Source organism: Diprion similis, chromosome 11 (genome assembly GCF_021155765.1).
Source record: "Diprion similis isolate iyDipSimi1 chromosome 11, iyDipSimi1.1, whole genome shotgun sequence".
In the NCBI taxonomy this organism is placed as follows: domain Eukaryota; kingdom Metazoa; phylum Arthropoda; class Insecta; order Hymenoptera; family Diprionidae; genus Diprion; species Diprion similis.
Genome location: NC_060115.1, coordinates 1,040,657 through 1,063,643, shown reverse-complemented (window position 1 = coordinate 1,063,643; position 22,987 = coordinate 1,040,657). Strand labels below are relative to the sequence as shown.

At 39.9% G+C, this 22,987-nt stretch overlaps 4 protein-coding genes across 6 annotated transcripts in view; 2 read left to right on the top strand and 2 right to left on the bottom strand.

The window, feature by feature from the left end:
• Positions 1–366: 366 nt before the first annotated feature.
• On the bottom strand, positions 367–11,886 carry LOC124412538 (V-type proton ATPase 16 kDa proteolipid subunit). Its single transcript, XM_046892495.1, has 3 exons — positions 11,541–11,886; positions 7,763–7,955; positions 367–4,573 (listed from the first exon to the last, which is right to left on the bottom strand). Exons 1-3 carry the CDS (start codon positions 11,626–11,628, stop codon positions 4,366–4,368), a joined length of 489 nt encoding a protein of 162 aa, XP_046748451.1. The 5' UTR covers positions 11,629–11,886; the 3' UTR covers positions 367–4,365.
• A 375-nt stretch (positions 11,887–12,261) lies between these two features.
• LOC124412521 (periodic tryptophan protein 2 homolog) lies at positions 12,262–18,919 on the top strand. 2 transcript variants are annotated; one of them, XM_046892463.1, is made up of 16 exons: positions 12,262–12,393; positions 12,544–12,656; positions 12,751–12,845; positions 13,029–13,157; positions 13,245–13,515; positions 13,612–13,793; positions 13,943–14,180; positions 14,255–14,759; positions 14,870–15,207; positions 15,286–15,433; positions 15,507–15,684; positions 15,764–15,907; positions 15,998–16,072; positions 16,204–16,423; positions 16,505–16,654; positions 18,769–18,919. In XM_046892463.1, the coding sequence occupies exons 1-15, from the start codon at positions 12,376–12,378 to the stop codon at positions 16,650–16,652; spliced, it is 2,802 nt and encodes a 933-aa protein (XP_046748419.1). In that variant the 5' UTR covers positions 12,262–12,375; the 3' UTR covers positions 16,653–16,654; positions 18,769–18,919. The 2 variants fall into 2 exon arrangements, with proteins under 2 accessions (XP_046748419.1, XP_046748418.1); XM_046892462.1 differs by lacking the exon at positions 18,769–18,919 and adding an exon at positions 18,550–18,738.
• The window catches only part of LOC124412527 (glycine receptor subunit alpha-4), a 7,046-nt gene continuing 989 nt past the window's right edge, over positions 16,931–22,987 (bottom strand). Inside the window, exons 2-11 of one of the 2 annotated variants that reach the window (XM_046892471.1) lie at positions 21,796–21,877; positions 21,452–21,601; positions 21,180–21,253; positions 21,002–21,101; positions 20,760–20,914; positions 20,477–20,632; positions 20,192–20,332; positions 18,800–19,029; positions 18,566–18,706; positions 16,931–17,545 (exon numbers count right to left, since the gene is read on the bottom strand). In XM_046892471.1, the coding sequence (XP_046748427.1) occupies positions 17,288–17,545; positions 18,566–18,706; positions 18,800–19,029; positions 20,192–20,332; positions 20,477–20,632; positions 20,760–20,914; positions 21,002–21,101; positions 21,180–21,253; positions 21,452–21,601; positions 21,796–21,845 (1,455 nt within the window). In that variant the 5' untranslated portion in view covers positions 21,846–21,877 and the 3' untranslated portion in view covers positions 16,931–17,287. The remainder of the gene's footprint in view (positions 17,546–18,565; positions 18,707–18,799; positions 19,030–20,191; positions 20,333–20,476; positions 20,633–20,759; positions 20,915–21,001; positions 21,102–21,179; positions 21,254–21,451; positions 21,602–21,795; positions 21,878–22,987) is intronic. The other variant, XM_046892472.1, reaches the window with a different exon arrangement.
• The window catches only part of LOC124412531 (elongation of very long chain fatty acids protein 4-like), a 20,632-nt gene continuing 17,859 nt past the window's right edge, over positions 20,215–22,987 (top strand). Inside the window, exon 1 of the mRNA XM_046892483.1 lies at positions 20,215–20,351. The gene's annotated coding sequence lies outside the window, so the exon portion shown is untranslated. The remainder of the gene's footprint in view (positions 20,352–22,987) is intronic.

Below are 22,987 nucleotides of genomic sequence, written 5' to 3'. Positions count from 1 at the left end.
GTTACGACATATAATATAATTTAACTATTCCCCGCGCGCCCGTTCTCTCTCTCTCTCTCTCTCACTCTCTCGCTTCAAATCTGTTGTCATTTTATTACTTTCTTTCAAAATTCAAATACAGCCCAGCTATCGTTTCCCCGCAGTGAACAATGCCGAGTCAAATATCCCCTTAATCCGGCCTGTGAGCCATTATAGAATATAATAATCTATAATACATTTTTCGTTTTAACGTTATTTCTATACAGATTTTCGGAACACTTAAAGATAGTTGACAAGAATAGTTTTTTTTTCGCGAGGAGACCGCATCACATACTGTTTTTTTTCTGTGTCTACCAAACGAACGAACGAAGGAGCGAGCGAGCGAGCGAGCGAGCAAGCGAACGGATTCATCGGTGGATTTACACAGTTTTTCGATTTTCGTTCGGTACGAAATATCATAATTTTGGGAATCGTGGTGGTGGTTTTGCGCAAGACAATATCGCAGGGTGTATTTGTGTGATTATTTTTCAGGCAATTAAAAGCAACAACGGTCTTATATATGTTTACTCATGTTTTCATTTTTCCCGAAAATCTCGACACCTGCAATCATTTCACGTCGAATGTATGTCAATTATGGGTGAAAAACAAACCCTATAGACAAAAAACAAAAAAAAAAAAAAAAAAAGAATAATAATAATTTATACGTATCAATTCACAAGAAAAAAAAAACAGCTAGTTCTAGACTTGATAATGCGAAATACTGTGGACAGTCAAATAGCTAATCAATCAATTCTCATATTATGCGTTCGATCGCGTCGACCGATCATATCTTTCCGTTTGTGTTGCGGGTGTAATCGCGAATGTCAAACTGCACAGTCCTCGAGGAGACCGTGAAATAATTTGATTAAAATTATTACACGCGATTTACATGTTCAACAAATATCATTCGGAGAGAGATAGGGAGTTAATTTCTTCTTTTATTTTTTTCTTTCTTAAAAACATCGAGCTACGTCGTAATAATGCTTAATAAATCTAGCTGATACCGATCGTCAGCTCCCAAACGATCGACACGGCGGATCTTTCGGCGATTTCAATAAAATACAACATATGCTCTTTAATGATTATCGGTTGTTGTTACTGATACAAGATCATTATTTCAATCAAACCCTCATCCCTCCCCTCCAATAATTAACCCCGAGGACTTTTTACGTGATGCGATGACGGAATATTTTTTCCTTTAAATCCTGACGCGCACCCCGCAGCAAGTTGACGGGGTCCCATTTTAACTTCTTTGTGAAGTTTGTTGAATTTTCACAGGACAACCGTCAATGACCCGCTAAAAACGGGGGGCTCCCTCGCAAGAGGATTTAAAGAAATTAAATAAAATGCAAACCGACGCAATCGAACGCGTGCTCGTGTATAATGCACGCGTTATGTGTGTGTGTGTGTGTGTGTTTTTTTTTCTTTCTTTTTTTCTTTGTCGTTTCGAAACAAAACACTATATCATGGAATGTACAAATTGTATTATTTATTTTACTTAGTTTCCTTCTACTACTCCTTTTTCTTCACCTTCTTCATCTTCGTCGTAATCCGTTTCCTTTCTTTCTTCCTTTTTTTTTGTTTTTTTTTTATTTTAATCGATTCTATTTCATGCTCCGTTCTACATTTCGTTTGGTATCATATATTGTACATATATAGATAGCATCAGCCGGTCAATGTCATATTCGTTTTTTTTTCTCTCGATTTCATTAATTCAATATCTTTCACGTTTCATTCGAAAGTAACATGGGGGTGGTGGTGGTGGTGGTGGTGGTGGTGGTGGTGGTGGTGGTGGAATTAATATAACAGAGGAACAAGAATTATCGCTGGCCTAAGGCGATAAATATTTTTCTTCACCCCTGAAATACAATTCCCCCTCCTGCCCCTCGAACGAACAACTTTAAGCTGCAGATGTTTCTAACAGACCGATATCTATAAATATGCAAGTATCGACATCATCTTAGTATAATACTATCGCGTACTTGATGATTTTGTTTTCTGGATCGTATTTTCTTCCATTTCTTTGGGGGTATAAGATTTTAAATTCATGCAGCAGTCGAATCCAGCAAGATTTGACATTGACATTTTTTCCCACGAGCAAGAAAGATAAAGAAAAACAGAGCATCGAATGAGTCATTTTTTTTATATTTCTCCTCTTTCTCTCTCTCTCTACTGTAGAGCAGATTTTGGCTAAAAACGATTCGTATACCGTTTGGTTCTATACATTAAAGAGAAATGAAAAAAAAAAAGAAAAAACTAAAGAATAAAAAAAGAAAACGATAAATTATAAACAAGGACAAACTTGATGCTGACGTTTCGTTTGCCCTCTCTAGGAAATATAATAATTGTGCTTAATATATGTGTATATAGTCATAATTATATATATATATATATATGTATCGTATTAATATAATCATTTTCTTTTTTATTCCTATCCTTTTTCTTTTTCCGCCTTCTTCATATACAGCACACAACGATGGAAAAACCAATGAAGTTATTAACTTTAACTTGCTGATGTCGTTCTTTTTTTTCTCTTCAAACTATAATATATAGTTCTATAGATACTATGTGTACAATATTATGTGTATGCGTGTACGTTATGTTATGTAATTTATGCACGTATGTATGTATAATAATTATATGTATGTGTGTACTCGCTAAAATGATATCTCGCATATTATATGTACGTGTGTTTATTTTCAGCTATACAAATGATAAATAATATAGAGAAAGGTGCGCGCAAGAGGAACGTTTGGGCTATTCTTTGGAATATTACAAGCTATTTCTTTCTCCCTCCTCAATTTCTTTCATTACCCTTTTACTCCCTCCATTGAACCCTTTCCCTTCGCCCCTTCACCGCCAGTTGCTACACCCATTAACCGTGATCGTACAAGCTGCCGACGTTAATTATAATATTCTATGCATGCGCTGTTATATGTACACATAATGTATATTATCTTTTGTGTGTTACTGTGGATTCACCTGTCGCGATTTCATTTAAACGTGCACAGACTTCAATATCCCTTTGCATAAGATCGACAATTTACCTGTACGTATGTCTTGCAGTTTTAGGGCGGGGGGGGGGGGGGGGGGGGGGGGGGTTGAGATGACGAAAAGAGAGAGAAAAAAAAGAAAATCATATAAATTGAAGTATATCAAAATGTCAGCTGGTATTACTGACTGGGACGAAATTGGTTGAATGCATTTGACAAAAAAAAAAGGGAAAATATAGGCCGTTTCGTCGCGCACAGAACTGAAGAGAAATTATTTTATCGTTCATTCGTTTGATCGAATGAAATTTTTATTTCAACACGTTTATCTCTGGTCTTTCGTATGTATAGGTATATGTGGTAGATTTGTTGTATATATTTCAGCACATAGCAGTAGCAGCCCTATGTTGTTATTGTACCTGTAGTAGTATAGCAACGGCTAATATAATTTACTGTTCGTTTGTTTGAATATTTTTTATGAATCTTTGTTTCGATCAATTTTTGTTCCTCTTTTTTTTTTGCCTTTCTCTTGTAGCGGTGACACATCGGCGACGAAGGTGACGATTTATTTAACGATGACGATAATGACGGATGATAACGATTTACATGATATGACGCGACGACAACCGTATATTATTTATTACAGACAGTTTTTTTGTCGCCGGTTTTTTCTTTTTCCCTGTCGGAAATATTCCTCCCCCTGGGTGTCGATATCTATATATACGACATATATATGCATATATTTATTTATATTATACAGAAAACTGACTTTGCAGGCGTGACGAGTTTACTTCATCATTTCTTCCTCATCTTCTTATATTATCTCCCTATTCTTCTCCATCCCCTTCTTCTTTCCACATATCACAGCGTCATTAAACCAAAGTAGTTCAGGTTTGCCATTTATCGCTTTATCTGAAGATCGTTAGCTATTTCATGCAAGGATTATACAGGTGGGTAGGCACATGATGCGGTGATGGGAGTAAGAGAGAGAAAGAGAGAAAACGATCTACTACCCTTGCATCGCGCGATCGAGTTTTCGCGAATTTATTAATTAATCAATGAAATTTTTGTTTTCCAACTTATGCGGATAATAGAGGTGTCGTTATTAATATGATTCCTATGCGAAGTGAAGAGAAGTTTGTTTGCTCGTTTGTTTCTGCATCTGTTTATGTAAATATCTATATATATATATATACGTGTGTGTGTGTGTATATTTTTTGTATTCCCGTTGTTGTTGTTCTCCTTCTTGTTGTTGTTGTTGTTGTTGTTCTTCTTGTTGATGGTATTTATATGTAATTTTATATCTAGGGGGGAGATGAATATTCCCGCGTGAATGAGTCCCGGTATTATTACCGCTTCACACCTTGGTGTAGAGGAAGATGGCGACGATCAAACCGTAGAGACCCAATACTTCGGCGAAAATAAGGATCAAGATCATACCGACGAAGAGACGAGGTTGTTGAGCGGTACCTCTCACACCTGCGTCACCCACTATGCCGATGGCGAAACCTGCGGCTAGACCCGAAAATCCTACCGCAAGACCAGCTCCGAGGTGGAGGAATCCCCTGTAAACAATAAAGTCAACGTCACTCCGACTGTTACCATTTTTTCAATAACATGTTTTTCCTTAATTTCTCACATCGATAACAGGAAAATAATAATATTGAAAGAATAATTGAAATGAAAAAGAGTTTCCACTTTCTGATTCAATTATTTTTATGGATTTTTCAAACCGATCTGCCTTTCTTATCGTAATAAATAAATTCGTAATTTTTCATCTGGATTACGAATTCACCCGGTTTACACAATTTTGCGTCCAAGAGACGGATTGCAACGAGGGAGCAATGCGGCCGCGTATTCCGTGACAGACACGCACGCGAGTAGGTATGTATGTAGTAAAAATGTCGAAACTGTGAACCGGGTCTATATCCGTCCGGTGTGTTGCGTCCAGACGAGCCGATCTAACTATAGTTTAGACTTTCAGAGTCTAGACTCTAGCCAGCGTGCACCGCGGATACTCTAGACAGCGGTGATCGGTATACCGCTCGTGAAATTCTTCCCCTCCGGCGTTTGCCAATTGGTCCATTCGTATTTCGCGTGCAGTAGTCACAGCGTCACACCAACAGGCATGATTCAAGAATTGAAAGCGAGTAAATTGCGCCGCGGGACTTCGCACAAATACATTCGTTGGATGGATTTATGTACGGGGTAGGAGGAAAAAAAAATCATTAAGAAAGTATTGATGTAATAATTTTCTGAGAGTGTAAGTTGTTCCTGGAAAAATCACGATTTCGGACGTAGATAAAAAAAAAAGTGAGAGAAAATTAATGATCCGATTTTAAGATAGGAAAGAAGAGAGAGAAAAAAAAAAAATGAATTCGCATATTTTTTGTGAAATCAGTATACCTAAATTGACCACAGTTATAAATTGCAGGCGTCGTAGTTCGATAACATTGCAGAAAGTGTATTCCGTACGAATTGACTGAACATATAGAATGAGAATATTCATCATGAACAGATATAAGCTATAAATAGTTTCCGCGTGTTAAAACGATTTTGCAAAGACGTGGATGTGATCTATTTTTAATAATATCGATGTAAGGGTTAATTCCGTCGCAAAACCGTAGGCGGGACGACGCGGCGCGACGCGAAGCGACGCGACGCGTCGTTGGCTTCGGGATCTATAACCTTGGTACAGTGAAAAGAAGCGATAAATCAGTGAACTCTCAATACACGAAAGAATGAATAAGAAATAAAAAAAAATAAATAAAGAAAAATAATCCAATAACCTCTGAAAGAAAAAGAACCGTTGCAATAGCGAAATTATTCGGACGAAATTTGCATCGTGCTACGAATATATCCGCAGCACATGATTATTACACACACACACACACATCCATGTGTAATTATACAGATTGCAAAATTGTCCCTGTGTCAAATATGCACATTGAATAACGATCGGGCGACGATACGAATTCGCAGTCGAACACAGTGTCCGCCCACTTATAACACAGCTCTCGAATCGCGAGTAAAAGTTCATGCCTACGCGTTATATATATATATATATATATTATATGTACTTGTACGCGAAAGCAATACGAATGGCTTTTGCATTTAATTTGCCGAACGGGGGAGAAGGTCTTTGTTGATTTGAAGAACGACGCAGAAAGAGAACGACGAGGACACGTCACTACTTGACTGTCGATGCGGTGCAGTCCGCGGGTTAAGAATCGCGACACCAAACAGCTTGGCGCTAATGTCGCTGCTGTAAAGTAGCCGAGATCAGCTCATTTCATTACCAACGTATAGTCGCCACGATAACATTTATTTATCCCCTAAACTCTAGTCGTACATAGTGAGAGAAATAATCTCATTGTCGCGAATGACGTCGAGATGCGATAGCGATTTGGTGCCAAAAAATAGTTCGGGATATCCCAGAGAGGGGGAGGGGGTTGAAATTGGCAACCGTGAAAACGCAGCGTGAATCGGATCTTCCGGGATGCATCAAACGTTCCGAGCTCTTTACTTCTCTAGAGAGATCTTGAGGCATGAACGACGTTCGGCTAGATTGTCGCAGGTCGGGTGTATATAGACTTCAGTCAAATTTGAGCCGAGAGAGTCGTCGGAACGTTTGACTCTGCCTGGTGAAATACGGGGTCAATCGATCGGTAAAGAAGGGAAACATCCGGATATTGTGTCGGTTTGGGATTCGATTTGCCATTCAGGCGGTCCTGAATTGATCGGACGAGAAGCCGTCGGCTGGTTGGAAACGGATTTCATTCATTCGATTCAGTTCCGCGTCAGACCGATTCGAGAGCGAAACGGAGGCGGATCCGTTCATCGTTTCCGGCCTGATTGTGAGATAATATTCAATAAGCATATAGTTTCAACGCGACTGCGAAACAGTGTTGGTACGTTAAGGCTTAGAATGCACGATGAAGCGTGGCGAAGAGATCTGCTTGATCACCGATCAGCTGAAAAAATCCGTACGAGGTATAAACTGGCGAATATACGCGTGCGCGTGCATGTGACGCAATATGTGTATGTCCTACTTATTGGTTCCCAAGTTTAAAGTGAGTTTTATGACGGGTCAATTTTCGATTCGCGTATTCAACTTTTCGCTGCGCGGTTATTTTAGAAACAGTCAATTATCGCGATGGAAATAAAGGCCAGGCACCACGGAGAAGAGAATGAGCCGTTTTGTTGGTTTTATTTTGATTGTTATTATTTTTTTTTCTTGTTTCGCTCGCTGAATTTATTACATACATCCGATCGTGCAGTTTAGGCACGTCGCCATGTGCTCAGCATCGTAAGTTTTAAAACCTCTCGAAAAGCTTTCACCCTCGATCGACGACCGCGGCGCTTGCAACAGCTGATCAAGCGAAAAAAAGTTAATAACAATAATGATGACAGTAATGATTCCCGAAAAGAAGAGATAGGTATTGCGGATCGGTACAGTTAAGCTAAAAGAATTACGCGTATGCAAAGAAATTAGATGCGATTCGGTAATAGTTATGCAGGATCAACTTGTTGCCCAACGGGTTTCTGGAATTTCCGGGATCAATGATTATATTCGTAAAGAAAACTGATCTTAAAATCACCGCAAATGCGTGAGACTTTTTTTTTTTGCGTAATATTTCTGTTCCAACGGTGGTTGCTCTACAAATGTGTAAAAATCTGCAATGCTATTCAATGTAAAAGTCTGTGGGATAAAAATATGGTCAGGATTGATCGTTCGATTATAATATACTCACTTGTAAAGGGTGTAATTGTTCGTCGGCGAGTCGACCGACCCCGCGATAAGAATCGCCACCACCAGACCATAAATGGCTATAATACCCGCCATGACGACGGGAATGATGGACTTCATAATCAGCTCAGGCCTCATGACGGACATGGCTGCGATACCGGTACCGGACTTTGCAGTTCCATAGGCCGCTCCGAGGGCTGTGAAAAACGATCATCGTAAGTAAGACAGAATGTGTGCGGAGAGTGTGGGGCAAGATTTTAGATTCAGAGATTTATTATAGGTGAGATGCCGGAGGCGAAGGTGATCGAAACCAGAGAACCAATCGTAAAATTGAAGGATTGTAAATGCTGGTCTGCCAGGATGGATCAGGGATTGTATCTCGAGGAATCGAGAACGATTTTATTTTCATTCGCGGTGTCTTTGGTGTAAGTATTAGTGCAGGTTGTTGAAAGTGTACGATTTAAATTGTTTTGTTAGCAATAACCGAAAAACCGCGCCCCGCCGCCACTGTGCACACCGTAATCGTAAAACAACACACAGCGTCTCGGGACGAGGCGGCGGTACGTTGATCTTGATTACGTGCCAACAGTTTTACAATGCATATAGGTAGGTATGTATCCTTTTACCCAAACAACATTGCTGCCGATGCACATGTCGCCAATTTCATTCTTCAACGCAGACTTCGTGCGGACGTGAAATACGCGTCTCTCATCTTTTCACCATTCTCTTTTCCTTTTTGCATCCCTCGTTTGTTCGGCTTAATTATTCGCGATACTTAATATCGTTTGACCGGATCATCGTCATTGCAAGTAGACTTGATTTATATACGAAATTGGAATATGCAGCTTTCAAATTCCGACATATTTATCAATAAGTATACTTGAATCTTTTACTGCGGTCTTTCATGTATCTGCAAGTTCGCGATAAAATTATGACTGCAAGTGAATTTGTATAGGCAGCAAAGCAGCGAGATCTGCACGTCGAGATATGATACGGTATAAGCGCAATGAGTTCCAACGCGTTACTCGCAATCAATAAAATTGTGTGGGCGGCAAAGTCATCACGCATCATCATTTCACATCATTTAGAATCATATTACCATGGCTATTGCTCGCGGATACGTGACGGAACGTGGGTAATAATATACGAGGTATTTGTTCGTGTGATGCAGAGAATTTTTTTCTTCCCGGTATTTTATCCTTGTTCTTTACAAGAATGAAGTTAGTAACGCTACAGTAACGATGCATGTTTAGGAAAAATCGTTACTTCCCAAATTTAGGATTGTCCGAATCTTAGTACGTCGTTCAGAAATTGCACAATAATAATTTTTTTTCTGTGACGTTTCGTTATGTTAACGTTACAAAATTCAGCCTCGTTTTTCTTTTACGTATATTCAGAACGAAGGTCTATCATTATTGTGTCTATTGTATGCGTCTCCAAGAGTAGAATTTAATCAGTTTTTTATTTTTTTTTTTTTACGCGTTCTATGCTGACTAATAACATACTCAAATAATTTTCGATAGTCTTTCGCAAATAATACTGGATATAAGAATAGTACAAATAATAGACCGTAGAGTATTAATTCTCTCTTACAGAAAATTCTAGAAGCCTGATTTGGTAACACTTTGAACCAAAATAATTTTTTACTTTCCGATTTGGCAACATTTGGATTGGATTTGAGAAGTTGAACTCCGGGAGAATCTTTCTTTCGGAAAAAAGGAAGAAAAAAAAAAAAAAAAAAAAAAAGAAACTGATTCTCGCAAAGATCGGACAGCAGGTTCTTCATCTCATGTTTTGCTCATGATGATGACCAATTTCGTGAAATTGTACAACGTGAACAGCTGAATAAGTGATGAGGCTGTGCAGACCACCGCTACACGTTCGCGTATATCCGTAACCTTCATCGCTAGCGCGAGACTAATTCAGTGTTTCGTCTACACAATGCGTTGATGGAAATTACGTAACGAAGTTACGCCCCTTCGCTATCAAGGAAAAAAAAAAATAATAAAACGAAACAGGAATGCTATATAGAATTACGCTGTAATAAAACCGATTCATAGAAATACTCGCGACGAGAATTTTCTTGCAGAATCGACAGACAATTATCCTCATGCATCAATCACGTGGCATGAAATTTCAACGAATGTTCATCCCGCGATCAGTATTCAATTTTCAATCAATTTAAACTTTCGTGCGGATATAAGTATGCTGGTTGGTGCTGTTAAGGCATAGAATAAGAGACGATAGATCGTCATAAGTACGAAATTAGTAACGTTACGGTTACTGATGTTTGAATTTAGTAAACCACGATAAACATCAAAAAGTACAGTTATTTTGAAAAATCGACTCTTTGGAAGTTATTCTAAAATTCCGGAAAAACAATTTTTTCCCTGATCTTTCGTTACGTGTTAACGTTACTACTTTCAGTCTCATAGATCGTCGAAATGATACAGAGTGAGTCTGGGGCGGGGCTGCAGGCGCGATTCGACGACAGTAACTCGATAATCCTTCCACGGGAATTCGGGTGGAAAGAAGTGAAGAGAAGAGTAGAGCCGACGAAACGGTGACGCATATTCGAAAAAAATTTAAGCTGCTCCTTGAGTTGACAGCATTTAAGGAATCTGTCGTGGAATTTCCCATCGCTAAAGGATTCAGTCGAGTCGGTTATTCGTCGAGTGCCTTGCCACCGAGGGAGCGGTAGTCACATGACCGACTCGTGTTGCTCGAGTCACATGACAATCATGTAAGTCCCGGCCTCGTGAGCCAGGGGGGCGTGGCACGGACCCGCGATCATTTTCGCTCATTCTCTCCGCTCTTTGCCGATCTCGATTCTTCTTTTTCATCACGATTACGGGAGAAAGAGATTTGATTTAGGGAAACGGGGCTTGGCCAATTTGGCCGGGAACCAAAAATCTCTCAGACTACTAGTTTTTTCCGAGGCCGTTGCTGATGGGTTTTCTTTTCATCCCAGGTCGCGTCGTCTAACCGGCTCCCCGGATTTGCGATCGAAACCGACCATCTCGTCTCGCGCGCGCCTCACTGACGACCAGAGAAAGAGAGAAGAGAGGAGAAGAGAGGAGAAAAGAGAAAGACCGAATTCTGGCGCACGGGACGAGAACGAGAGAGTAAGATTCGTATTGATTTCTAGATAGAGCCGACCGTCAGCCTACGACGAAGAACGGCGGGTGGAACGCGGCTGCTTTTCGCGCAACAAATCCTCTTTTTTCCCTTACAAGAACGGATGGGAAAATGTAAAGGAGATGATTGGCAGAGTTTTTCTTCCCTTCTACTCTACCTTGTTACAGGTTTCGTAGATTTATAGTTTGTTGAAAAGATAGGTAACTGTTTTGACGAGTTTTTTCATACTTTGTTTTTTCTTTTCTTACTCCTATACTACAATCCGAACAAAAGAGCGGATATAAGCGTATCGGTAATATCGGTAATATCATTACGAAACGAGTTCAGAGTATACACATAATCTCGATCGAGAGAGAAAATGGCGTTTCAAAATTGTATCCATACTTCATCGTGAACATCGTGCGATACGTCATCGATCGCTGGTACATCATTGTGGGAAACTCGGTTCGTTGTCTGTCTCTGGACATATTATTTTCCATTTATTACAGCTATGATTAAGCGGTGAATTTGGGAAAAGGTTGGATGAACGAATGAGTTGAATGATGAGAATCTATGCCCCTGGGGGCAGTTGTGCTGCTGTGTGTGATTATTAAAATAGTTGTGCCTTGGGCCTCCTGGGAAACAGCCGAAGCGTTTGAACTCACCGGAAAAGACGATCGCCGAGGCGGCGCCCATTACTCCAAAGAATGGCCCGTAGATGGGATTTGTTTCTCCGATTTCGACGGTACTCATTTTGGCGAGTTTAGTTGTTAGAGTATTTACAGGTTATATCAAAAAACACCAGGGGTTAAGTGAAGAGGAACAATCTTCACACACTCACTTCACTAAACTAGTACTGGACACTGTCAAATATGGCCTACACAGTGAAAAGGGTCATGTGACGATGAGAGGAGCGAGAGGTGAGCTGGTAGCTTTAGCTTTGCCCGTGCGGGGTTGTCTATCGCGATGCTATTGGCTCCCAACTGCCGTGAACCTCGGGGAAAGCGAATGGGGATTCACGTCTTATCCTTTATAGCTGACGTCAGTCGCCAGCCTAGGTCCGCTGACTGGGCAAAACGTTTTAAAAACCCTTCGAGCGCTTCGATAAATATCGAAGCGCTCAACTCCGCGGGGTCTCGTGACTCGCATTTCGCCCTTTGACGTCCTAGCGTGGCCCCGCATTTACTCGGATTAATAAAAATCAACGCATCGACGATTGCCAGAGAATAAATTTACCCTTTTCTTTCACTCCCGTCGATATCTGACTAATGAATTTATATTTATTCCTATTAGCCGACGCCCGATTTTAAACACATGACCAATCACGTGAACGCAGCCATCGTTTCGAGTCTGCTTTTCTTTCGCTTATCGAATATTTGCATGTAATCGAGTATCTCGATTTCATTTCTCGATCCAACGCAGCCGCAATGACGCGCTTCGACATGTGGCCGAGTATTAAATTCTAACCTCACGTAATTTCTAATTTTTCTTATTAACAGAATGAAGTTCGCTTACAAGGTGAGTTCATATGCGGTTACCGATTCACCTTATTTCCTTTCAACACCGTTTTCATATTCAAAACAATTTGAATAATTGTTCAACCTCGAATGTTGCGCTTCGTAACCTACAAACCGCTTCATATTTTCCTTTGTGAATTTATACTTGCAGTTCAGCAATTTGCTGGGAACCGTTTACCGCAAAGGAGATTTAATCTTTTCACCTGATGGGTACTCTGTCATCAGTCCAGTCGGCAATCGAATCACCATTTTTGATCTCAAAAAGTGAGTTTTCTGTACCACTGTTTACGACGTTCCTGTCAATATCCGCGTGCAGGGTAAAGCAGTTTTCATTCCGTAATAATTATTTTCTTTACAGCAATAAATCTACCACATTGCCAGTTGAGAGCAGGTTCAATTACACGTCGATCGATATCGCACCTAATGGATTCATATTGATAGCAGTAAATGAAGGTTTGAACTAAACTTTGATACCTCTCTAAGACAAGAAACTGCTTGTATGAGACAAAAGAATGCAATATGATCACTAACCGAGACGACAGTTCCTAAACCATCAAAAATGAATAGTTGAATAAATTACGTGTCTTTATTCAAGGCAAATATTACCTAATGTCTGATCTTATTGTTGTATTGCAGAAGGAGAAGCAAGTTTGATAAGTCTGATTAGCCGGACCGTTATACACAAATATCGATTTAAAAGACGAGTTCGATGTATCAAGTTTTCACCAGATGGAAAGCATTTTGCTGCGTGTAAAGAAAATAATGGTGAGTCATTTACAAGTTTCTTTGCTGGCTGTCGCCTTCACAAATATTAATAAAATTCAAGAATTTACAATTATGGTTTTATTCCAGTTTTCGTATTCAAAGCGCCGGGCCTATTGACTGGAGAATTCAATCCATTTGTTATGGAACGAGTGTTTCACGGTGCTTTTGACGATACTACCTATATCGACTGGTCATATGATTCGAAAATCTTAGCTGTAGGCTCTAAGGACAACTCGACACGATTGTACAGTCTGGAAAAATGGGTAAACTTCAAATCTTATTCTCTTGGGAGCCACACTGATTCTATAGTCGGATGTTTCTTTGAGAAAAACTCTTACGATCTTTCCACGATCAGCAGGTAAGATTACTGACCCTTTAAAAACCCTTATCTATATTTATCAATCTTGAGGAAATTGACATAATGTTTCGGATCAATTTTTATATATTTTTCAAGGAACGGGCAGCTGTGTGTTTGGGAATGCAGCATCGATCCTGATGCTTTAATACTGTGGCAGCCCATCGTCAAGAAACAGAAGCCTCAAGAAAGCGACAGTGAAGATGACATAGATTTTGATAAAGCTTTGGAGAAGACAGAAAAACAAAAAAAGAAGGACAAACATATAATGCAGCAATCAGGTACCGGCAATGTAAATGTCATTCTAGAAATTATATAAGATTTTGAACTAGACAAGCTTCGCATTAGTCAATAATTCCTTTGAATTTCTTTTGATTTTTGTGCTATTTCCGTACAGCGAAACTAAGTCAGTAAATCAATTAATTTATAGCTGCAGACGATGCGGAGGATGAAGAGAATCCAACAGATAAGGAAAATAAAGTTGCTAAATTATTCTACAAAAAATTGGGCAGACATTATTTGGGTGATGAAGTACGAAAGCAAAACCCAGATGCAGTTCTCACATCAGCTGCCTACCATCGCAATACGAAAATCCTTGTTACTGGTTTCAGTACAGGAGCTTTCTACATTCATGAAATGCCTGATGTCAATATGATTCATTCCCTGAGGTGAGTTAATTGCGACAAAAAAAAAAAGAAAAAAAAAATTTTTTTCAACATAATTCAAAGTAAAATCTTTTCAGTATTTCAGACCAATGCATTTCATCGATAGCCTTAAACAATACCGGGGATTGGATAGCACTCGGTTGTTCCGGCCTTGGTCAACTCTTGGTCTGGGAATGGCAGAGTGAAACATATGCAATGAAGCAGCAGGGTCACAGCACAAACATGAGTTGTTTGGCTTACAGTCCCGACGGTCAGTACATAGTGACTGGTGGCGACGATGGAAAAGTCAAACTGTGGAATGCAACGACTGGATTCTGTACCATAACTTTCCAGGAACACTCCTCGGCTGTTAGTGACGTCCTTTTTAGCCACAATCGGAAGTTCGTTGTCTCTGCTTCCCTTGACGGTACAGTCAGAGCCTATGATATGACGAGATACAGAAACTTCCGTACTTTGGTTTCTCCTCGCCCTGTACAATTTTCTTGTGTCGCCTTAGACGCGAGCGACGAATTTCTCGCAGCGGGTGGTCAGGATGTATTCGAAATATTTCTATGGAGTATGAAACTTGGTAGACTGCTTGAAGTAAGTTTTTTGCCGGTGGCTTTAGTTTCGAGATTTGGAATTATGAGCTGACAAAGAACAATCAAAGTTACTAAAAATCTAGTATTGATTCTGTAAATGTCCTTCATCAGATTCTTGCTGGTCATGAAGGTCCAGTGGCGAGCCTAGCTTTTAGTCCAAATTTGGCGAGCTCGGCACTAGCATCTGTTTCCTGGGACAAGACGTTGAAATTGTGGAATGCCATAGAAAGTGGATCCACTCATGAAACCATTCAATTGACAGCGGATGGTTTGTGTGTTGTATACAAACCTGATGGCAAGGAAGTCGCAGTCGCTACGCTAGATGGGCAGATTTCATTTTTTGATTGTAAAACGGCGACGCAGACCAGTAGCATTGAGGGAAAGAATGATCTGGGCAGTGGGAGAGCAGATACGGATCTGGTTACTGCGAAGAAAAGTCTGCAGGGAAAGTGAGTGCGACGAATGGATATTTTTCACATTCAGAGAGCAAGTGATTACTTTTCATCTAATTTAGTATTTTGTTACAGAGCGTTCACCTGTCTTTGTTACGTGGCTGATGGCTCATGCATACTTGCTGGAGGTCAGTCGAAGAATGTTTGCATTTACAACATCCAAGAGTCCATACTCTTGAAGAAGTTTGAAGTAACGCAGAATCGGTCTTTCGACGCAGTTGATGTAAGTCGATAATTTTCTGCTCAACTGAAAACCAAAAGTTATAACTATTGAACGGCTATTAATCCTTTCACAGGATTTTATAAACAGACGGAAAATGACTGAATTTGGTAATGTGGCGCTTGTCGAAGACCGGGAAGAGAATGAAGGCGGAAAGGTATCCCTTCGTTTACCAGGAGTTAGAAAGGGTGACATGGCTAGCAGAAGCATCAAACCAGAAGTCAGAATTTATAGTCTTCAATTCTCTCCGACAGGTAGAACAAAATGAATCAAAGTTAAGCAACGAAGAAACCAGAAATTTGCATTCGTTGAGCTTGAAAAATAATTTTCCAGGACAATCGTGGGCTGCGGCAACGACAGAGGGACTCTTGATATATTCTTTAGACATCGGGCTAGTCTTCGATCCATTTGAACTGGAGTTCGGTATAACGCCACAAACGGTTAAAGAGACCTTGTTCAAAAGAGAACATGCTAGAGGTTTGTATTTTTCTACAAGATTTTCAGTGATTTCGTTGAGTCATTCCTAATTACCATCCTGGTATTTCTATACTCCTTATTTTATTACAGCCCTCATGATGGCCCTAAAGCTGAACGAAAAGCTATTAATTCAAGAAGTGGTCGAGAATGTTCCATATCGTGACAGTAAGCAAGTTTTTTATATTTTCTTGTTGATGTTTCAATCGTAATGTTTAATTACGTTCAATGGAATCCTGAGATTAAATGAGATTACGTTGATATCGGTGAATAACAAGTCTGGAATATTTTTTTTCCAGTCGAACTGACCATAACAAGCTTGTCCGATGTCTACATAGAAAGGGTGTTAAAGTTTGTAGCTTCAGAATTGGAAAATACAAGGCACATTCATTTCTACCTCATATGGATTAACGCGATACTAACAAGACAGGGATCGAAAATAAATTCCACAATGCAAATGCCGGTGCTGTTAACGCTGCAGAAAAACATGCAAAGAAAGTACGATGAGTTGAGTAAAATGTGAGTAAAATTGCTTTATCGTTATCCTTTATTTTTATGTCGAGAAAAAGTACGTCACACAAGCTGTTGAAACAATTTCAGCTGTGATTTCAACCAGTATACAATTAAGTATATTCAACGACTGGGAGAACACAACGCAGCAAAAGAGAAGGTGAAAAGTGACGGAGAAGTGACGAGCGAGGATGAATTGCGGGAAGACACTCTAGCCGAGGAAATGGAAGTAGATTGATTGTGAGTACCGAGTAGTTTTAAAAAAACCGATGTTAAAGATTAGTTGTAAATGTACGTTGACTCGAGGAAACCCATTCGGGATGTTTGTTTTTGTTACTGTATCGTTTTCAATTTATTTTACATAAAATATAACACATCTCCGTGTCGATTTTCACTATCGACATACGTTCATAATTTTTACAATATAATCTAACATATTATGTATTCATTATTTGTGCTCACGGATTGTACGGCATTGATTTATGCTCTAATTTTAATGTTAATCTGGGGTTTTTGACCTCGCTCAGAGCTCGGATCAGATTGACGAGGGAAGACTTTAGTGAAGACGTAAATATTAATTGCGCCGGCATTGAATGTTTAGCAACGAATTCTATCCGTATTTAGGTACGAAGCTATAACACACAAAACTACTACAGCTAATAAAATTTTCCAGTATAAGTGAACGGTACGCGTATAGACTGGACCCCAAAACGCGTCTTATCGATACATGTTCGTATAAATTTGTGAATTCATAAGTCGCAGAAATGAATCTTTCGCCGTCTTGAATGAAGAAACAACAATAAGAAAAGTGAAACATGGTAAAGAAATGAATAAATAAATAAGTGCGACCTAAATTCGAAAAGCGCCAACATATTAAGAGGCTTTTTTTAGAAGAAGAATTGGCCAGTAGAGCACGACAAAGAGGAGAAATAGGGCCGGGAAAACAATGCGACTTTTACGATCGATATGGTTCCACTGTGTTTTGCCAAAGGCAACACCCAGCTCGTGGTCAATCCATGATGTCTGCAAAAGACGCCGACTACCTGCGCGTTTTTGTCTCGGCTGTGGAGCGTACGCTGTTTCGCAGTCCCAGGCAGTCATGTAAGGTGTTTTCTCCATCGCTCCTACTTTCTGTAAAAATGATTGATCGGCTGTGGTTTCCATCGAAAATATTCGAAAGAAAATTACACTCATTGGGAGTAAGAAAATTGCGGAAAATGAGTCGATCGGTTAAATATTTTAAAGCTTTTGGTATGAAGGATATTCAAAATCGTCGCTTCCACTTAGAAACGAATTTGTTATAATAGTTGCTGGGAAAAGTAAGATTCTTTTATTAATGTATGTATTATTGTGAAAAGTAAGCGTTTGCAGTAGCTGCAAAGAAATTAATCGTTGGGAAATGCTCACAAGTGATTCTCTCTCTCTGGCTCTCTTTTTGTACAGGTCACGGCTCTTATCGCGAGATAAGATGTATATTATCGTATTATGTATCAAACCGCGGTGTATCAGGTATGTTTGAAGAAACCGTAAGATTGATAACGTCGGAGTATGAAATTGACAAATTTGGTCTTACATCGATAAAAAAAACCTGATTGAATCGAGCCATCTACAATATAATTTAAAATCTCGCTGACCTGTTGAAGTCTCGGGAAATAGAGCGACAAAAATTACAAAGATTTAAAAAATGCAAGTTGAGTTGAAGAAACGGGGAAAAACCGCTTCGATCAAAAGTTTCTAAAACGAAAAGAGAAAATCATTCGTGGTATAACTGAAATCGGTATCAATCGGTAGACTTTTTAGCACACGGGCATCGAGGATTACCTGCTCATTGCGTAAGCATTCTCCATTACGCAACCAACTAATAGCCAGCAGACAAAGTATATACCTCTATGTACAGTACGTACGATGTGTGTTATGAAACGGCGAGTGACAGCAAGGATCAATCCGTCTTAATCTGTCCGGATGATTGAAAAGATTTGAGATTTTTTTTTCTTTTTCGTTTTCGATCGTTATCTGTATGTCGTATTCGATTAGTCGCGTTCGAATTTCATACCGGGAAGTGATTCTAGAGACAAACATCATACACTCATGCTTTCACCTATTCGGTGAAGAAATATTAGACGAATGTTTTGCAGCAGCTATAAGACAAACCGTCGGCAGTACACGAGGAAGATTCGACGCCTGGGTATCGATCTCAACTTGATAACGGAGATCGAGGACCTTGACGACCACGAATTCTCCCAGGGCGGCGAACACGAATACCATGCAACCAGCCATCCAGAGATCCAGCGCCTGTTGGAGGGATTTTAAAATTGCATCTTTAAAGTAAAAATTTCCACCATTCTCAATTGCAGAGGAACAATTTTAGGACCCGGATCTGCTCACCTTGACGTAGGCAACAGGCGGTATATCGCTCTTGAGACCTGTGAACATCGTGACGAGGGTCAGCATGCTCGTAACGAGCAGAGCTACCCGGCCAGGAATCGCGTCCAGTCCGAGCCAGAAGCTGAACCACGAAAGCATCACAACCAGAGTCGAAGGTGCGAAAGTCTGGATCAAGTGATGCCCGATCTGCCTTTCGAACCGGAAGTAAACTACCAGTCGCGAAAAATTGCCTGATATTGAGGAATCGAAGAATTTCATCAGTTACCCTTGTCATGTTCGTTTATTCTTTAGCTCTTCTTGTTTCTCTTCTGGCGCTTTTTTCGTACACGTAATACATACGAGATGTATTGTAATTACATGCGTAAATATACGCGCGTATCCAATGATTGTACTAATTTTTTAGACAAACTTTGCAATGTGGTGACCCTGTTTAGCGCCGTGAGAATTGGGTTGTGTAATCCCAATGATAACTCGGTATCTAAAGTCTCGCGAACATCGGCTTGGCGTTATTGTATAAGAAGCTATTTCTAGGTGCGTCAAAAATCGCGCTAGTGCTTTTGCTCTCATTCAAATTACTCCATTTTCCGGGTGAATGTAAGTTCTCAAGACAGTCCTGACCCGTGATAGAGCTTAAAATAGACCTACATATGTGCGAGTAGAAAAGAAGAGAGAATCAAAACGCGGTCTCGCCGAGAATTCAACTCCGTGAGTCTTATCTTGAGAACCTGATAAGATATGACGAGGTACCTGTTCTAAATTATCCAGAAATATGGTCTCCTGGAAATGAAGATCTGTAGGTTTCATCATAAAAATAGAAATCTGGCGACTGTCGTGATGTTAGTTTTAATACGTACAATATGGGTCCAGAAATTTTTGACCACCATTGCTGTGTGTGAAGAAAAAATACGATTGAAGAAACATTGATTGCTTCTTTAATTACTAAATGACGGAAACGTTAAAAATCTTAGATACCTCGGGGTTTATTTCCTATTCCTATTCTTATGGAAATTTTACTCTTGATACGTCACGAATATTCAGCAAATAAATGACCAACTCTATCGGGAGTAGCTGTGGGCTTGAACTTAAATGAAACTATCTGTGGAATTCCTGAACAAAAATTTCAATCTGATGATGATACAACGGATTTAGGTAGGTCGTTGAACGTCCGAACATAATTAACCTCGTGTCTTATCATAATTGATGATTTTTATTTCAAATCTAATCTAATTTTCTTCTCTAGAATAATTATTTTGCCGACATAGGATCTAGCTGGAGTTTGTAGAACGGAAAATGAAGAATTTACTGCAGTGACAATAAGTCCTTATGGTTTCCTTGACGTTATTTTCAGCTGTGTACTCAAGGCTCACAGAAATCGTCAGTGTAATATCTCACCATTTTTCTCCAGCATGTATCCAGTCGACTCTTCGAGCTGCAACGGCTTGCCGATGTTGTACTGAAGCAGTTTCAGCTCGGGATTCACCGTGACTCCACCCTCACCCCATCGTAGACGCAGTTTCTGGTTATTGTAGGAAACTGAAAGTGCAGAGAAAAAGTGCAAAGTATGTAATCGAAGGCGTGGTGAAAAGCTTAAATGGCAGTGTTATTCGCGATCTGTCCAGCTCTGCGAAGAAAGTGTGCGAAAGCCTTAAAATCGAAAATTGTGACGAAAAAACTCACAACTCTCGATGTGGATTGGGCAAACTTGAATGTCCATTGGGTACAGCTGAAATTCCATCTGGCAAGCTATGATCGCGTGCATTCGAGCCGCGTAAATAACCGTCTTGTTCCTGTACAGCGTTACGGAAGAGAACTTATGCGTCAGTGTTGCAATTTCTGGAATAAGAATTGGAATTATTTCGAAGAAAAGAATCCTCCATATTCTTCGATCCATGGCGAAGATGCAGATTTCAATCATTTCTAAGGGTCGAAATTATTCATAATCGAACGTGTAAAAATTTACCGGCAACTTTTGAGTTCAAGAAGTACGGATCCGGCTGCCAGAGGTTGTCGAAAAACTCTGGGGGCAGGGTGACGTAGTCGTCACCTTCCTCGAAGATGTCGTCGGGCATGTGAAGTCGCGATTCCGTCCAGCTTTGGCGAACGAACATGTCGACCCTTGAAAAAGGAGCGAAATCTCGGTGTTTGCAGAGAAATAGTCCCGGAAGACGGAAGACCTTGAAATAGCTAATTCACGAGACTAACCGGAAGTCCATGTCCTCGACGTTGATGGAATTTATGTCGACAACGTGAACGTTAAAGTCCACGATTACCGGGGTCCCTTTTTTCGACGGTGGTCTAATTTCTTTGCAAAGAAAATGTCGAATTATTCATGGACTTCATTACTTGAGTTTAGAAATATTAATGTACTCAGGTTAATTACCTTTCACATAATGCTCAGGTAGAACGACTCTGGGGCGTATGGAGTAGTTTTTCTTAGCATCCGCATTGAACAAACTGAAAAATGATAAATTTTACATTTTTTTTCTTCCCTTTCACGGTTCGAATTGTGAGGACTTCTGGTCTGATATCAAACATCGTGCAGGGTTAAAAGAAAATCCTTCGCGATCCTGTACACTGAATGTACGAAAATGTATACCGCTTTCGGATTCGGCCTATGGTCGAAAAAATTCACGATGAAAATTTCAAATTTACCTTGTGCAGTCAAGCGATTTTGGGAGTGACACAAGACACAAATAAAATAGTAAGTCACTCTGAAGGTTGGACTTCATCTTATCTTGCGGCTGATCGAAATGCTGTGAGATCCTAAGGTCGCATCCTCGCAACGAATTAGCGTCGATTAATCTATTGAGAGAGCAATTAAATGCAATCAACTTCTGACAAACATCGCAAAACTTGTCGCCGCTGCAGCTGTTGGGCCAAAAAGCTAGGTCCTGTATTAGGTACAGCGTGGCTTTTCGAACTTGCGATATAAAACTGTAACTCATATCCTACCTTTCCATCCTCATTTTCACATCTATTTTATAAATTATACTCACAAAACGAAAACAACGAGTTGCGTGTAGTGTATGAAGTGCAGCTGCATCATTATTTGCCGCCTGTACTCTTCATTCTGGTCGTCTGGAACAGAAATAACAGGTGTATAAATGAAAAGTAGTCCAAAGGTAGAAATGCACAATGGGAAATGGGGGCGAAGGACGAACTTGTACGGCACCGCCTTGCATACGTTATGGGAAGTTGGTGCTTTTTTTAAAACTTCAGGGCCATCGTCAGTCCGCAGCTCGGTTAAGTGGTAACGTCCCACAGTGTCAGACAAATGCTCCTGGCGGCAGGCAATTGCTGCGCCTTCTACGTCAGCGCGCAACAATCGACAGGCGCATTGTGCTTAACGCAACGTTGCTTCGATTCAGTTTTCCAAACAATTAAGTATTTCCTTTCACACATGACTAGAAGTTTAATGCAAGACCTTGCGATCGGAAATCCAGGGTGTGTAAGCTTCTTGGCGGACAATTAGACAGAAATTGATTTTATTCCAGCGCTTCGTCACACAATGGAATAAAAGTTTGTACAGTTATTTTGTTGCGGTTCTTAATATAGGGGATGTATTCAAATTGGCAACATTGAAATTTTGCAGTGAAATTATTCGCTGCTGCTTTAAGGTTTTAATACAGAAAATCTGTTTTCTTCTGACAGGATTTTTCATTCAGTTCCGAAGAAATCGATATCGTTTTGTAAATAGAAGTGATTTTTATATCAAATTTTCGGGTACATGTGTTTGCCTTTTGGTAGAAACATTTGGAAACTTTGGGGAGAGGCATTAACCTTCTTAAGAATAATGATCTTGTTTTTATTGCGACTGGTTCGGACAATGAAGAACAAAATCATACCCATAATTATTTTGACATCTTGTAGCGACGATCGATAAATCATTTCACTTGAGCGTGTATATCATAATCGTCTATCAGAGATAATTGGGAAACTAACAATAAGACGAGCCTTTTTTTTTAACTACATCTAATCTACATCAATGTCGCGATGCTGTACGAGTTCCTCAGAAAATAATTTCAACGTTAGGGGATTTGTATTTTCCGAATTTACCTAATTTCGGACGATCGAGAATAATGCAGGCGACGCTGAGAACGAGTCATAAAAATGACGAATTTTGTACAATAACTCTGTATACCTATAGGTATATAAGTCTATACCAGTAGCTTGATATACTCTAAGAGC

Bases quoted from the DNA above. Each gene is read 5' to 3' on its own strand.
- LOC124412538 (XM_046892495.1), bottom strand. From the start codon at position 11,628: ATGAGTACCGTCGAAATCGGAGAAACAAATCCCATCTACGGGCCATTC. The intron at 7,956-11,540 runs GTGAGTTCAAAC...CGTTTTTCACAG, and splicing joins CTCGGCGATCGTCTTTTCCG to CCCTCGGAGCGGCCTATGGA. The intron at 4,574-7,762 runs GTGAGTATATTA...TATTGTTTACAG, and splicing joins AACAATTACACCCTTTACAA to GGGATTCCTCCACCTCGGAG.
- LOC124412521 (XM_046892463.1), top strand. The intron at 12,846-13,028 runs GTTTGAACTAAA...GTTGTATTGCAG, and splicing joins ATTGATAGCAGTAAATGAAG to AAGGAGAAGCAAGTTTGATA. The intron at 16,073-16,203 runs GTAAGCAAGTTT...TTTTTTTTCCAG, and splicing joins GAATGTTCCATATCGTGACA to TCGAACTGACCATAACAAGC.